The sequence below is a fragment of the Hemitrygon akajei genome, chromosome 9, assembly GCF_048418815.1.
Source record: "Hemitrygon akajei chromosome 9, sHemAka1.3, whole genome shotgun sequence".
Classification (NCBI taxonomy): Eukaryota; Metazoa; Chordata; class Chondrichthyes; order Myliobatiformes; family Dasyatidae; genus Hemitrygon; species Hemitrygon akajei.
The window spans coordinates 161,794,040-161,810,607 of record NC_133132.1 but is presented as its reverse complement, the minus strand read 5'-3'; the positions used below and the strand labels follow the sequence as shown (position 1 = coordinate 161,810,607).

Here is a 16,568-nt window from a genome sequence, read left to right as displayed (position 1 = left end):
GTACATTTGGTGAGTGGGTTTTGCTCTCTGGTCACGTGCTGGGATTCCCCCCTTTGCCCCGCCCATGCCGCTGTTCCGGTTTCCAGGGCAACGTGACGTCAGACGCGCCCTCCAGCAACCAGCGCGCGAAACGGACGAAGCGGCGGCCGGCTGCCGAGGGAGGTGGGTGGTTCGTTCGCGGAGAGGGGAGCTGTGCCCGCCGCCTGCACGCTATGACCCAGTCGGTGGTGGTGCAAGGTAAGCCCTAGCACGGCTTTTCGTCCTCTTTCGCTGCAGCTGGCTTGCTCGCCATGCCCTGTCCGCTGGGGGAACCCAAGTTTAAAACTCGAGCAAACTCTGAAGTTATTCCACAACCTACCGACTCACTTTCAAAGACTCTTTACAGCACTTTTCATACTTGCACGGTTTGAATGAGACTTTATTCAAGTCTACGAAATCCTACCGGACGATGAGGTAGATGTTGAACTGTTTTCACAAAGTGGGAGGATCACAAAGAACTTGTTTAAATCTGAACATCGATCAATACAGGCCTTTCGACCTATGACCTTTTAACCTACTCCAAAATCAATCTTACACTTTTCTCCCATCATTTCATCTTATGTTCTCTTTATTGCTTATTTATTTATTATTTATTTTTTTCCTTTTGCATTTGCACAGTTTGTTGTCTGTTCACCATGTTGTTTGTAGTCTTTCATTGATTATAATGTGTTTCATAGATTTACCTTGAATGCCCACAAGAAAATGAATGTCTGGGTAGTATATGGTGACATATGTGTACTTTGAAATAGAATGTGCTAAATACAGTCAGCAAGTCTCAGCATTCTGTGGACAAAGAATAATATCGCTTGCCATGCTGAATTTTTTCACCAGATAGAATACATCTTACAGGGACAGACAACACTCCAGCTATGGTACTGAGGACTTGTGCTCTAGAAGTTGGTCTGAAATGTCAACAGTTCCTCCAGCAGTTAGCGTGCGTTGCTTTGGATTTTCATCATCCGCAGATTTTCTCTTGTTTGTGCGTAAGATGCAGACATTGATTCTAGATGTTAGTTGTGTCTCAGTCGTAGCACCCTCATCACACCGTACACCCCCTTCACACCGAGTCAGAGGCTGTGACTTTTACTGCAAGCTTTCTGAGTAGCTATAATATACCTGCCTTTACTACAACCACTCCTAGTCATCTCTCCATGCATTCACTGTCATAACTATGTATCCTTTTATTCCCACTCACTGCCTCCTACCAATCAGCCAATGTTCTAACCATGCTAGTAAGTTTCCTATAATATCATTGGCTCTCAACTTGGTAGCAACCTCATGTGTGGCACCTTGTTAAAGGCTTTCTGAAAATCCAAATATACAACATCTTCTGCATCCCCTTTATCTATCTTATATGTAATCTCAAGAATTCCAGCAGGTTCACCAGGCAAGATTTTCCCTTGTCACGTGTCACCAAGTACTCCATCACCTCATCCTTAACAATTGACTCCAACATCTTCTCAACCACTGAGGTCAGGCTAACTGGTCTATAATTTCCTTTCTGCTGCCTTCCTCCTTTCTTAAAGAGTGGAGTGACATTTGCAATTTTTCTGTCCTCTGGCACCGTGCCAGAGTCCAATCATTTTTGAAAGATCATTATTAATGCCACCACAATCTCTACCTCTTTCAGAACCCTAGGATGCAGTTCATCTGGTCCAGGTGACTTATGTACCCGTGGGTCTTTGAGCTTTTTGAGCACCTTCTCCCTATTCCCTGTTGTAACTGTGTTCACTTCTCTTTTCTCGCACCCTTCAACATCTGGAACACTGCTAGTGTCTTCCACAATGAAGGCTGATACAAAATACTCATTTAGTTCATCTGCCATCTGCTTGCCCCGTTATTATTTCTCCAGCCTCATTTTCTAGCAAACCTATAGCCACTCTCATCATTCTTTTATTTGTTACATACTTGAAAGACTTTTACTTCCCACCTTGATATTGTTTGCTTGCTTTTGTATTTCATTTTTATGCTCCTAATGATTCTTTTAGTTGCTTTCCTAGGTTTTAAAAGCTTCCCAATCCCCTACCTTCCTGCTAATTTTTGCTTTGTTTTATGCCCTCTCTTTTGCTTTTACATTAGCTTTGACTTCTCTTGTCAGCCATGGTTTCTGTAAAGGGAAATCTTGCCTGACAAGTCTGTTAGAATTCTTCAAGGAAAAAAACAAGCAGGGTGGACAAAGGAGAGGTAGTGGTTGTCATTTACTTGGATTTTCAGAAGGCGTTTGATAAGTTGCCACACTTGAGGCTCCTCAAGAATTCCAGCAGGTTCATCAGGCAAGATTTTACCTTGTCTCTCCCAAGTACTCCAGAACCTATCCTTAACAATTGACTCCAACATCTTCCCAACCACTGAGGTCAGGCTCACTGGCCTACTATTTCCTTTCTGCTGTTTTCTTCCTTTCTTGAAGAGTGGAATGGCATTTGCAATTTTCCAGTCCTCTGGCACCGTGCCAGAGTCCAATCATTTTTGAAAGATCATTATTAATGCCACCACAATCTCTACCTCTTTCAGAACCCTAGGGTGCAGTTCATCTGGTCCAGGTGACTTATGTACCCGTGGGTCTTTGAGCTTTTTGAGCACCTTCTCCCTATTCCCTGTTGTAACTGTGTTCACTTCTCTTTTCTCGCACCCTTCAACATCTGGCACGCTGCTCATGTCTTCCACAGTGAAGACTGATGCAAAATACTCATTTAGTTCATCAGCCATCTCCTTGTCCCCTGTTATTATCTCTTTTGCTTTTACATTTACTTTGACTTGTTAGCCATGATTTTACTATTTTGCCATTTGAGTATTTGTTTTTCAAATATATCTATTTTGCACCTTCCTTATTTTTCCCAGAAACTCACTCCATTGCTGCTCTGACATCATCCCTGCCAGCATCTCCTTCCAATTTACTTTGGCCAACTCCTCTCTCATGTCACTGTAATTTCCTTTACTCCATTGAAATACTGCTATGTCAGACTATCAAATTTCAAGTTGAACTCAGTCGTATTGTGATATCTGTGTCCTATGGGTTCTTTTACCTTAGGCTCCCTAATCACCTCCAGCTCGTAACATAACACCCAATCCAGTATAGCTGATCCTCTAATAAGCTCAACAAGAAACTACTTTAAAAAGCTGTCTCGTAGGACTTCAACAAACTCACTCTTTTGAGGTCAATTACCATGCTGATTTTCCCAATCTACCTGCATGTTGAAATCTCCCATGACTATCGTAACATTGCCCTATTAACACGCCTTTTCTGTTCCCCGTTGTAATCTGTAGTCTACATCCCAGTTGCTGTTTGGAGTCCTGTACAGTATTAATTGCCATCAGGGTCCTTTTACCCTTGCATCATCCATAGAAGGAGCTGGTTTGTTGTCATCTTCTGTATGGAAAAAGACAGATTCACCCACGCGTGCTTGCTCTGTTGTTTGCCAAACCTCTTTGTTGCGAGGCTGGTGGCACTGGCCAAAGCTCTCCCGCTGAGGCAGGGAGTCCTGAGCCTGGGCCACCCATTTTCAAGTATGCTAGTTCTGACGATATTCACAGGTGAGTGTTTGTGTGCAGACGTCTCCTACTATGACCCACCTCACTGCTGACCTCTGTGTAAAGGGAGCACTTGCGGGCCCATCGTGTTGCTCGAGTACCTCGTCTCTTACGAGCTGGAGCAGGATCTCTGCCTTTGGATCAAGTGACAGTATCTTGGAGGTTAGAGAGTTGAGGTGAGGGTGGCGAGTCGCTATTTCTGGAGTGGGGATTTCCTTCCTATTGTCTGGAAGTTCATCACAGTCAGTGAGGCTAGGGAGAGCTCATCGAGTCTTCTTCAACAGATTCAACAATGAAACTTCTTGCTCTTCGCCCAGCCGTCTGTGTCACACCCGCATGTCTTAAAGTGTGAAAGCTGAAGTGCCATTGGTTGTGTTGAAGAAAGATGATTTAGCTGAAGACTAGTTGCTCAGATCATCCAAGACAACATATATCCTCATCCTTTTCTCACAGTGGCCTTCTGGGTAGACGTTGACAAGACAGATCTTCACACATTGAAGACAGACTGGCAGAGTTTTCCCCACAGACAGTACAGGAACAGGTGGCAACTAGAGAGGAATGGAATTCATCCTTCTCCCCGCCATTCTCTGAGGATGTGCTTGTATTGTTCTTCACTGACCCAGGAGGTGGGCTAACATGAAGAGCTTGCAATGTGTTTGTCGCAGTCACATTCAGAGGACTGGATGAGAGCATTACTGTCCCTCACCCGAAGGCTGGTTGTAGAACAGCCGCCGAAACATATGGAGTGCTCTTTAAGGAAGGCCCTTCACTCCTCTAGAGGTTTCTCCCTGAAGCCTCTACACTTCTGGAGAGGGTGTGATTTCTGATGTAGAGAGCGCTGTTTGTTAGGATCTTCTAACATTTTAGAGTTATCCTTTCAGACAGCATTGTCCACCTCAGTCTTGTGCATCATGACAGGGCCTCCACCAGGTTTCTCTGACTTAAGTGGTGTAGAGGTGGTCACGATAAAGCTGGGATCATTTTATTTTGGCAACAGCCCGAATGAAACTAGAAAAGGAGAAGGTTAGGAAGCTGACTCCATTTTTCAGTTTGTGTCTGGTTCCTTGTGACATCCCCTTCTCCTGCAGACTAAAGGGGAGTTTCACCAATATGCGACTAATTCCTCGTGCAGCGTCAAGGGAAGACAAGCCAGGTAAGCAGCCTTCGGTTTTGGCTGCCTCCATCCCAGCTCTCGCAGACATTGGGGCTCATTGCTGGAAATCTTGGGGAAGGACTCAAGTTTGTTGAAGAGGTCGATTCGTAGCATTCTCCCAGTCTTTGCCAGACTAAACTGAGAGCATCACTGGGGTGTTTGATGTGAACTAACCTTAATCTTCTTGCATTCTGATGGAATTCCGGACGCTGCCATTCAGCTAGACGGGCTAGCCTTGTTTCATGCGGATAGGGATGCAGCTCTCTCCAGTAAGACTCGCGGTGGTGGTGTGTGTGTGTTTACATCGACACGGAATGGTGTAAGAACTCTGTGCTGGTTTCCAGACACTGCTCATCGCTAGTGGAGTTTGTGGCAGTTCGATGCAGACCATTTTATTTGCCACGGGAATTCACCTCTGTCCTTGTATTCGGTGTCTACATTCCCCCCAGCGCTAATGCTAAGGAGGCGCTTTGTGAACTGTATAGGGCTATTAGTTGTTATGCCGTTGGCCCCCTCCTTTGTGAAAATCGCAAGGGGGGTCAACTGACCCAAGAGAGAGAGACGTGCAGAAGACCACGTTCTCCCAAGAAGCAGAATAAAGGTGACTTTGACTATTGTCTCATGGAGACCACCTGAAAAGCCCTCGGGCAAAGTGGGCTGGTTGAGAGAGAGATCGCATTACCTGCAACTTGATTGACACCTGCGATCCCGTGAAGAAGTATAAAGGCGGGTCTGAGGGGAGGACCCTCAGATGCACCTCAGATGCACCCAGGAGACACGAGATTGATTCCCGTGGGAGCGGGACGCCATTTTGAAGGAAGCCACGTGCGCTAGATTCCGAATTTGAATCTGTGGCTAAAACCAACGAAAGACTGCTTTTAAATAACAACGGGGAAGTCTGCTCCCCTGATTCCAAGGATTTGCTCTGCCAAGACGACGGGCAAGTGTGCATCTTTTCTAAATTATAAAGGAAAAAGCCTGCAAACTTCTGAGTGACTCTTTAGACTTCCGTTGGACTCAGTATTACCCCCTAGACAACTGTAGAGCTTATTTCTGATTGATTATGGTTACACCGGTGTTTTAGATTGAGTTTTGACGATCTGAATGTTTTGTATTAACCATACGTTTGTGCCCTTGTTGAATAAAACGTTTGAAAATAGTAGCATCCGACTCAGCTGATCCATCTATCTTTGCTGGTAAGTTACCTGGTTACGGGGTTTACGTAACATAGCGAACTGTAGAACACACACCCTGATGGACTGTTTATTGTCGCCGGTGATTTTAACCACGTGAACCTTAAGTCAGTGCTCCCCAAATTCCATCAGTATGTGGACTTTGCAACAAGGGGGGAGAACGCATTGAACCTGGTTTACACAAACATCCCCGACGCGTACTGTGCAGAGCCCCGCCCCCACCTCGGTTACTCAGACCACATCTCTGTTATGCTAATCCCAGCATACAGACCGCTCGTCAGGCGCTCCAGATCAGTTCAGAAGCAGGTGAAAACCTGGCCAACAGGAGCCATCTCTGCTCTTCAAGACTGCTCTGAGCACACTGACTGGCACATGTTCAGGGAGGCTGCAACCGATGGCGACTCTACCAACTTAGAGGAGTACACAGCAAGTGACCAGCTACATCAGCAAGAGTATCAACGATGTCACTGTGTTCAAGACCGTCACTACACGCGCTAACCAGAGGCCATGGATGACCACGGAGGTGCGTGCGCTGCTGAGGACCCGCGACTCCGCCTTCAGAGCAGGTGACAAGGCAGCTCTAACAACAGCAAGGGCCAAACTGTCCCGAGCCATCAGAGGGGCAAAGCGTGCACACGCCCAACAAATCCACAGCCACTTCCAGGACAGCGGCGACACATGGTGCATGTGGAAGGGCATTCAGGATATCACCTGACTGTGCAGGTGATGCCTCCCTCCCAGATGCGCTGAATAACTTCTACGCCCGGTTTGAGGCAGAAAATGACGTGGCAGCGAGGAAGTCCACCCCTCCTCCAAATGACCAGGTGCTGTGTCTCACCGTGGCCGATCTGAGAAGAACCCTGTGCAGGGTCAACCCATGGAAGGCTGCTGGACCAGACAACATCCCTGGTAGAGTGCTCAGAGGATGTGCAGACCAGCTATTAGATGTTCTCACTGACATCTTCAACATCTTCCTGAGCAGCGCCACCGTTCCAACGTGCTTCAAGGCCGCCGCCACCATCGTCCCCATGCCGAAGAAGTCTTCAGTGTCCTGCCTAAATGACTACCGTCCCTTTGCACCATCTCGGATCACAAGACCCTGCAGTGGATAGTGAGGTCAGCTGAGAAGATCACCGGGGTCTCTCTTCCCGCCATCACGGACATTTACACTACATGCTGCATCCACAAAGCAAACAGCATTATGAAGGACCCCATGCACCCCTCATACAATCTCTTCTCCCTCCTGCCGTCTGGGAAAAGGCTTCGAAGCATTCTGGCTCTCACGACCAGACTATATAACAGTTTCCTCCCCCAAGCTATCAGACTCCTCAATACCCAGAGCTTGGACTGACACCTTGCCCTATTGTCCTGTTTATTACTTATTGTAATGCCTGCACTGTTTTTGTGCACTTTACGCAGTCCTGTGTAGGTCTGTAGTCTAGTGTAGTTTTCTCTGTGTTGCTTTTTTTATGTAGTTCATTCTAGTTTTTGTACTGTGTCGTGTAACACCATGGTCCTGAAAAACATTGTCTCATTTTTACTGTGTACTGTACCAGCAGTTATGGTCGAAATGACAATAAAAGTGACTTGACTTGATGTTCAGCAAACCTGGGTCCAAACCACTTCACCAGCCTTGAGGTTGAGGTCTTTAGTGGCATTGGAGAATATGGGCTCAGCTGTAGGTCAATAGGACTATGCAAGGGCCCGTTTCAGTTCACCGACATTTAAAATTTGTCACGTGGAAGCTTGCAAGATCAATACCTTATCTACCATGTATGGAATCAACCATTGAGAGTTCCTTTTTACTATTCTGCCCTTGTTCAAGAAAGCTCACCTCTGTCCCAGGATACTGATGGGCTTTTACTGCTGTACCATTGAGAGCTACTCACTAACTGCATCTCAGTGTGGTATGGAATTGTCCCGTATTGGACCGCAAAGCACTCCAGTGGGTGGTGAATACTGCCCAGCGGATTATCGGCACCCAATTGCCCACCATTGAGAACATTTACCATAAACGCTGCCTGGGCAGGGCGAGAAACATTATCAAGGATGCATCTCACCTTAACCATGGACTTTTTACTCTCCTCCCATCCAGTAGGTGCTACAGGAGCCTCCGCTCCCGTACCAGCAGGCATAGGAAGAGCTTCTTCCCTGAGGCTGTGACTCTGCTGAACCTCACATCACAGCACTAAGCAGTATTGCACCCATATTGTACTGTCTCAGTACTTTTATATTTGCGTGCTGTAGACCTTTTTATTCACAGTTATTTTGTAAATAACAATATTCTTTTGCACTTCTGGTTAGATGCTAATTGCATTTCATTGGCTTTGTGTCTGTACTCGGCACAATGACAAAGTTTAATCTAATCTAAGAAGTAATCAACAACAATGGCGGACAACTTTGAGAAATCTGGTTGCCTGTTGCTACTCCAGGGTTCTTGTGGTCACACAACTATCATCAATAATCTGCGAAGTTACTGAAGCTACATTTACACATTCTAGCCTATTCACTGAGGCCTGTTTGGGTTTTGCCGGAAAATGGACTCCTTCACAGCTTTCCCAAATGTAGACCAATGAGTTAAATCTCCAACGGTGAGCGTAGAGTCATAGAATACAACAGAACAGAAACAGGCCATTTGGCCCATCTAGTTAGTGCTGAAATATTATTCTTGCAAGATCCTTTTGACCTGCACCTGAGCCTTAACCCAATCATTTCATCCCATTCATGCCCTGACCAGTCAAGACTCTTATCAACCTCTGCCTAGAATATCCATACAAACTTGGCCTTAGTAGTTTGCCTGTGGCATTGAATTCCACAGATTTACCACCTCTGGCTAAAGAAATTCCTCCTATTCTGTGTTCTAAAAGGATGCCCCTCTATTTGGAGGCTGTGTCCTCTGGTCTTAGACTCTCCCACCATAGGAAACATCTTCTCTACATCCACTGTGTCAAAGCCTTTACCATTCAATAGATTTCAATGAGGTCATCATGTGTTCTGCATACCAGCGAATACAGACCCTGAACCATCGAACACTTTTCATATGACAATCCTGGAGTCATTTTTGTGAACCTCCTTTGAACCCTCCAGTTTCAGCACATCTTTTCTAAGATAAGGGGCCCAAAACTGCTCATAATACTCCAAGTGAGGCCTCACCAGTGCTTTATAAAGTTTCAACATTATATCCTTTCTTTTATATTCAGGTCCTCTTGAGTCGTTGCTCCTTGTAGATGTCCTGGGTACTATGGAGGCCAGTGCCCATGATGGAGTTAAGTTTACAACTCTCTGCAGCTTTATTTTGATCCTGGGCAGTGCCCGCCCCTCATACAAGGCAGTGATGCTGCCAGCTCAAATGCTCTCCATGGTACATCTGTAGAAATTTGCGAGTTTCTTCGATGACATAGCCGAATCTCCTCAGACTCGTAATGAAATATTGCTGCTGTCGTGCATCAATCTTTGTAGCTCCATCGATATGTTACTTCCGGGTTAGATCCTCAGAGATAGTGACTCCCAGGAACTTGAAACTGCTCACTCTCTCCACTTCTGATCCCTCTGTGAGGACTGGTGTATGTTCCTTCATCTTACCGTTTGTGAAGCCCGCGATCGGTACTTTGGCCCTACTGACAGAGTGCAAGGTTGTTGCTGTGACTCCACTCAGCCAGCTGCTACATCTCGCTTCTGTCCGCCCTCTCGTCATTATCTGAAATTCTGCCAACAACGGTTGTATTGCTCACACATTTATAGAAGGCATTTGAGCTGTGATAGGAGGTATCATTGACACCATGCAGTGCTTGCCTTTCAATAACCCGTTAACCAGAAAAGGCCCCCTTTAGTCTTATTCTCACTTGCTGTCTCCTGCTACTTCCTTAATGTTGCTGTATGTCATACTATCAACTTACTAATAAAATCCAGACCCTCACAGCATCATTTTTGTTTTCAGTCGGCCAGTGTGGCAATCAGATCGGCTGCCGATTTTGGAATTTGGTTCTCCGGGAGCATGCAAACATCAACAAGGTAGGAAAGCGAAGTGTAAGTGGTGGGGAAAGGAAGGTTAGCGTATCAATCCGGTGAGATAGCAGAGGTTTTTTTTTTGAGTAAAATTGTGTTTAAATACAAATATTAACAGCGCCCAACAAAGACAGCTAATTGTATAGCAAATATTTACTTCCATGGCTTCAGTGATGTTGTGAGTAGAAACAAGGAAGGAACAAAATGTGCAGGCGGAGGAGGATAATGAAATATTGAAATAATAATATCTGGGTGATTACCTTCAGAATCAGAGTCCCTCTGGTATTTACTTTGGCATGAATAAGTCTACCACAGTGGGCTACTTTTCCCAAGTCACATGGAAAACCATGTATATTGCCTGTACATGGATATATGCACATGTATTTGTACAGTTATGACACAAATTAGAAAAATAATAGTTTTTGATGCAGCATGTAGACTTGATGTATGTTTTTGATGTACAAGGCTTTTAATTATATGTAATCATATTTGCAAAACAGGACACTTTCAAGATTATAATATATATTTCAATATTTGGTACCAATGGTTTGCAGTGACCCGAGTTCACGATTGTATAATATCAGTCCTTCTGTGAATACCATTAGAATCATAGAGCAACCATGCTCTGGTTTTGCCTTTTGCAATATATGGTTGTAATCTTTATTACATCCTGTTTAAGAATCTTTGTCAGAATAATTGTTCAGATTCTTCCTGATGTAGCAGCCTCAATTTTAGTGAAAGATTGATGTTTGTTTGCTGTTCCAATTAGTTGCAGGAAGATGCTGATCAGATTTTATAATGGATGAGTTGGATTTAATTATTATCCCCATTGCAAAATATTTTATTATTTGTTCTGTGTTTTCAATTTAGAAAGGTATCTATGATGAAGCTCTCAGTAATTTCTTTAGAAATGTGGACGCAAGGTAGGCAATATAATTTTGCAAACAGTTTTTAACATTAAAAATATGAAACATTTTGTTGACCTAGTTGATTGATTGAGAATAAACTTTAAATAATACTTCTAATATACATTAAATAACATGTAACAGGAAATTAATTTTCAGATAGCATACAGCTATGTTACTTCGTTACTTAAAAGGATATAGTCCCATTTTATGGACCAATTATTTTACAGATATACTGATGGAGGCGGTATAAACCTAAACAAAGGACTAATAAGAACGCTCAAAGCTCGGGTAACATTTTACATTAATTTTAAAGTACAATTATAGTGGTGACTTTAAATTAGCAATGTAATCATTTTCTAATAGACAATTAACATCTCTTGCTACAAGATAAATTTATGCTGAAATTCTTAATGAGAGCAATGATGTAAATAATGCTACATAGTATTGTTAAAATTTTAAAGTTTAGATCTTAATCTTTACCTTATCTCTTTGCCAAAGTGTAGTGTCATTTAATTTAAACTATTCAGCTCGTTCTTGAGATACATAGGGCTCAATTAAGACTACATCTTGAGAACTGGGAATAATATCAGATCCAGTTTAAAAGGATGATGTTAATGGAAGCAGTTCAGAAAATATTTATTTAAATTAATACATGAAATGGGTCTGTTAGCTTATGATGAAAGATTGGACCATCTGGGTCCTATCCACAGGAGTTTAGGAGAGGAGACTTGATTAAACTAATAAAATCCTGTGGTATCTTAACAAGGTGGATGTGTGGAGCTTGTTTCCTCTTGTGGAGGTTATCTCTGGATCTTGAGTTAACTGTTTTTAAGTAGGAGATCACCAATTTAGGACAGAGATGAGGTAACTCCCTTCGAAAGTCAATGGGACAGAGTCTTGGACAGGGATTGATAATAGAGGTAGGGAGTAGGCTGGAGGGGCTGAATAGCCTAGAACTGCTTCTAATTTGTTTATCTGTTTCAGTTACATCTGGTTGATTTGTTAAGTGTAATTAGACTTACTGAAAATATTCTTTCCTTTTTAGGCAGTACTCATTGACATGGAAGAAGGTGTCCTTAATGAATTGCTTCAGGGTCCATTGAGAGATGTTTTTGACAATAAACAGCTGATATCAGATGTATCTGGTTCAGGTAACAATTGGTAAGAAAACATGTGGCCAGTGCTTGTGGAAGTTCATTCCTCCGGTCCGTAACATTGCTGGTCTAACATCTAACTGGACTTTCTAAGTCCTAGTCATTGAGTTGTAGAGTTGCATTTCCACATGAAATTGGCTGTTTAACACACTGGAGACTGAAATAAAGAACATACCAATGAACTAAAATCATTGATTTGTAGTTCCCACATCACTTTTACTAATTTGAGATCCAGCCCCTCCATTTCAACTCCACAGTATGATGCCTTGCAATATCACTAAACTTCCCACAACTTATGGACTCACTTTCAAGGCCTCTTCGTCTCATGTTCTCAGTATTTATTGCTTATTTATTATCAATATTTTTTTGTTTTCTCTTTCCTTTTGTACTTGCAGATTTTTTTTTGTGCGTTGGTTGTTGTCTTTCATTGATTCTGTTGTGTTGTATTTACTATGATTACCCACAGGGGAAAAAAAGAAAATGAATGTCGGTTGAATATAGTGACATGTATGTACTTTGATAATAAAGTTACTTTGAACACTGCAAATTTTTATTATTTCCCTTTACATTTTAGTTTTATTCATATAATATCATGCTGAAACTATACAGGGTGAGGCCACACCTGGAGTACTATGTGCAGTTCTGGTCTCCATACTTGAGGAAGGATATACTGGCTTTGGAGTCAGTGCAGAGGAGGTTCACCAGGTTGATTCCAGAGATGAAGGGGTTAACCTGTGAAGAGAGATCTAGTCGCCTGGGATTATACTCGCTGGAATTCAGAAGAATGAGAGGGGATCTTATAGAAACATACAAAATTTTGAAAGCGATAGATAAGATAGAAGTAGGAAAGTTGTTTCCATTGGTAGGTGAGACTAGAACTAGAGGACATTGCCTCAAGATTCAGGGGAGAAGATTTAGGATGGAGATGAGGAGAAACTGTTTTTCCCAGAGAGTGGTGAATCTGTGGCACTCTCTGCCCAGGGAAGCGGTTGAGGCTTCCTCATTAAATATATTTAAGATACAATTAGATAGCTTTTTACATAGTAAAGGAATTAAGGATTATGGGGAAAAGGCAGGCAGATGGAGCTGAGTTTACGGACAGATCAGCCATGATCTTATTGAATGGCGGGGCAGGCTCGATGGGCCGGATGGCCTACTCCTGATCCTATTTTTTATGTTCTTGTGTCTTAAGACAATAAGACATAGAGGCAGAATTAGGTCATGCGGCCCATCAAGTCTGTTCCGTCATTCCACCTTGGTTGATTTATTATCCCTCTCAACCCTATCTCCCTGCAACCCTGACAAATCAAGAAGTTATGAACCTCCACTTTAAATATACCCAATGACTTGGCCTCCACAGCCATCTGTGGCAACAAATTCCACAGATTCACCACTCCCTGGCTAAAGAAATTCCTCCTCATCTCTCTTCTAAAGGGACGTCCTTCCATTTATACAGGATAAGAAAAAAACAGATTACTGAGCTGTTAGAAGTAATGGTGATCATAGCAGGAAGCTGGCTGGTAAGTGAAGAAGGATTTGTTATTAAACAGATTTACTGGTAATTACTTGTTTTCTCTAGCTGTGTCTGAGTATATTAATGATGGAACATATTATAAAATAATATTTCATAACTTAATGTTCAGAAATCTGGCTGATTGTTGTATTTTCTTTTTTCTTCTACAGGGCAGTGGGGTACAAACAGTACGGCAATCAGTACCGGGACCAAATTGTAGATACACTCCGAAAAACAGCTGAACACTGTGATTCTTTGCAATGTTTCTTTTTAATTCACTCAATGGGTGGAGGTGAGTCTTGCCTGTTTACAATGTGCTACCTTCAAATAACCTTTTATTTTTGAAAATCAAAAGCTGCAGATGCTGGAAATCTGTAAAAAGCAGAAGATGCTATGAACACTCAGCAGGCCAGGCAGTATCAGCGGAAAGTGAAACATTAATTTCATTTCTCTTTCTACAGTGTTTCTAGTTTAAGCTACGACTGCCCAGCAGCTCATGGAATCTGAACGGGATTCATAGTATTTATTATCAAAGTGTATATCCTGTGTACAACTCTTAGATTCATCCTCCCACAGACAGCCATAAACAAAGAAACACTGTGGAACCCATTCAAACATAGTTTGTAGCTTAGAAGAAAGAAACTTCCCGGAGGCCTCTGGGTTACAGGTGGGGTTGGAGGGAGTGGTGGGTTGCTTTCTTGGAAAATGTTCCGTATCCACAACATGAAGCTACAGGATCTATACGTGTATCAAAAAGTGTGAGTTGAGAAACATGAATTTTGGGGTTTTTTTACACATAAATTCCGTATATCACATTTTTTGAGCAGTGATTGGTGGATTCTCCAAGGGCTAATTTCTGTTACCCAGACAGCCCAAGTGCAGATGTGCCTCTACTTCTAAACTGAGCTTGCAAAGTAAAACAGATTTCTGACACAAGATTTTCTGCATCTGTAGCTTTTTCATTCTCTGTCAACTGTAACTTCGATCATTTGTTTTGAGCAACAGGAATATAAATATGACTTGTAATTGAACCTGAGAAATAAGTTTTAACAAGAATTGCTTTATGTTTAGAGTCATTGAAAAGCACAGCACAGAAACAGGCAGTTCGGCCCATCTAGTCCATGCCAAACCATTTAACCTGCCTACTCCCATCAACCTGCACCAGGTCCATAGTCTCCATACCCCTACCATCCACGTACGTATCGAAACTTCTCTTAAGTATTGAAATCAAGCTCACATGCAGCACCTGTGCTGGCAGCTTGTTCCACTCCCTCAACCCTCTGAGTGAAGAAGCTTCCCCTCATGTTCCCTTTAAGCTTTGCACCTTCCACCCTCAACCCGTGACCTCCGGTTGTAGTCCCACCCAGCCTCAGTGGAAAAAGCCTGCTTGCACCTACCCTACCTATATCCATTTGTTTTTTTTTAGGAACTGGTTCTGGATTAGGTACCTTTGTTCTGAGCCTCTTGCAGGATGAATTCCCGGAGGTTTACAGATTTGTTACTTCCGTCTACCCTTCTGCTGAAGATGATGTTATTACCTCTCCCTATAATAGTGTTCTCGCCATGAAGGAGCTGACTGAACATGCAGATTGTGTTCTACCTATTGAAAATCAGGTAGGTACAGGGTTTATACTTGGACATGGTACAATTACAAATTCATATTGGACCTTTAGACACAACGTTGGGCTACAAAACAGTTTGATTTCTTGGCTGTCGTAGCCATCTTGTTTCCCGATTAAATTCATGCGGTTAATTTTTGAGGAGGATGCCACATTTTAAAAAGGCAGATTTACTAATCTTTCTGTTTCTAAATCTAGTCCTTGGTGGACATAGTCAACAAAATCCAGCAGATGGCCAGTGGCAAAATGGCATCAGTGAAAATGAAAAGTACTCTGATCTCTAGTCAGAGTGAGGCCAAAAGGCAGGAAAAGCCATTTGATGCAATGAACAATATTGTTGCTAACTTGCTTCTGAACTTGACCAGGTGAGTGACACATTATATACATTTCTATAGACAAAGATGAAGCAGTGGATATACATTGTATCTATATGCAGAGAGGGGGTTAATTCAACAGTGACAATACTACCTGAGCTGCTTAAGAAGGGCTAATCTGTCCCAAAAATTGCTGAACAACTTTTATTGATGTACGATAGAAAGCATACTGACATAGGGAATAACAATGTGGTACTCTAGCTGCAGCAAGACAGATCACAAAGTACTCCAACTGGTGATTAGGATGGCTCAGCACATCACTGGGACCCCACTACTGGACCTGGAGACAATTTAGAACTCTTAGTGCCTTACAGCATTAAGACCCATCCCATCCTGGACACTGTTCAATCTCCTGCCATCTGGTAAGAGATACAGAAACATCTTGGCCAAGACAGCAAGATTGAAAAACAGCTTCTTCCTGAGGGCTGTTGTGCAGCTGAATACTGCTACACCCCTGCTTGCCAATGGCCTTTCAGTGTTGTGGACTGTCAAAGTCCTATTGCATGTGAATATGGGAATTTAAAAAAAAATAAACGGTATTGCATACCCTGCAAAGATCTTGCAACAGATCAATCAAGTGAAACATCGCTGACGCTGACAGAGAGTTTCACAGAACAGCATTGTTGAGTTTCTCTAAATTGAAGATAATGATGTTTATGGGATTTTTATAAATAACTTTAGGGTGATATTCTTTGACACCAATAACATGCAGTAAGGCAATTTCTATCCTACTGAGGAGAACGTGGAAGGTAACCTGTGGCCTACAGACAAGTTTGAGGTCTGGTGCCAACCAAGTAACTACTTCCTAAATATCAACAAGTCAAAGGAGATGGTTATCATCTTCAGGAGATCTCGCCCCACTCATGCCCCTCTTTATACCACTTGCACAGCAATAGCTGGAGTTTCTGGGGGCAATTATGTGTTGCACTGCACTGCTGCCGCAAAGATAACAAATTTCACAACACGTGCCGGTGAATTTAAACCTAATTCTGAAGTCAAAGACAGCAGAAAGCAGAAGAGAGGGCATATAATACAACAAAAATCAGTGTGAAGGTAGGGGGTAGGGAAACTTTTAAAAAGAA

General features: G+C 42.9%; 1 protein-coding gene across 1 annotated transcript in view; it reads left to right on the top strand.

The window, feature by feature from the left end:
* Positions 1 to 123: 123 nt before the first annotated feature.
* The window catches only part of tube1 (tubulin, epsilon 1), a 31,056-nt gene continuing 14,611 nt past the window's right edge, over positions 124 to 16,568 (top strand). Inside the window, exons 1-8 of the mRNA XM_073057409.1 lie at positions 124 to 237; positions 9,851 to 9,924; positions 10,789 to 10,841; positions 11,054 to 11,114; positions 11,872 to 11,987; positions 13,664 to 13,785; positions 14,920 to 15,107; positions 15,311 to 15,477. Of these exons, the coding sequence (XP_072913510.1) occupies positions 213 to 237; positions 9,851 to 9,924; positions 10,789 to 10,841; positions 11,054 to 11,114; positions 11,872 to 11,987; positions 13,664 to 13,785; positions 14,920 to 15,107; positions 15,311 to 15,477 (806 nt within the window). The 5' untranslated portion in view covers positions 124 to 212. The remainder of the gene's footprint in view (positions 238 to 9,850; positions 9,925 to 10,788; positions 10,842 to 11,053; positions 11,115 to 11,871; positions 11,988 to 13,663; positions 13,786 to 14,919; positions 15,108 to 15,310; positions 15,478 to 16,568) is intronic.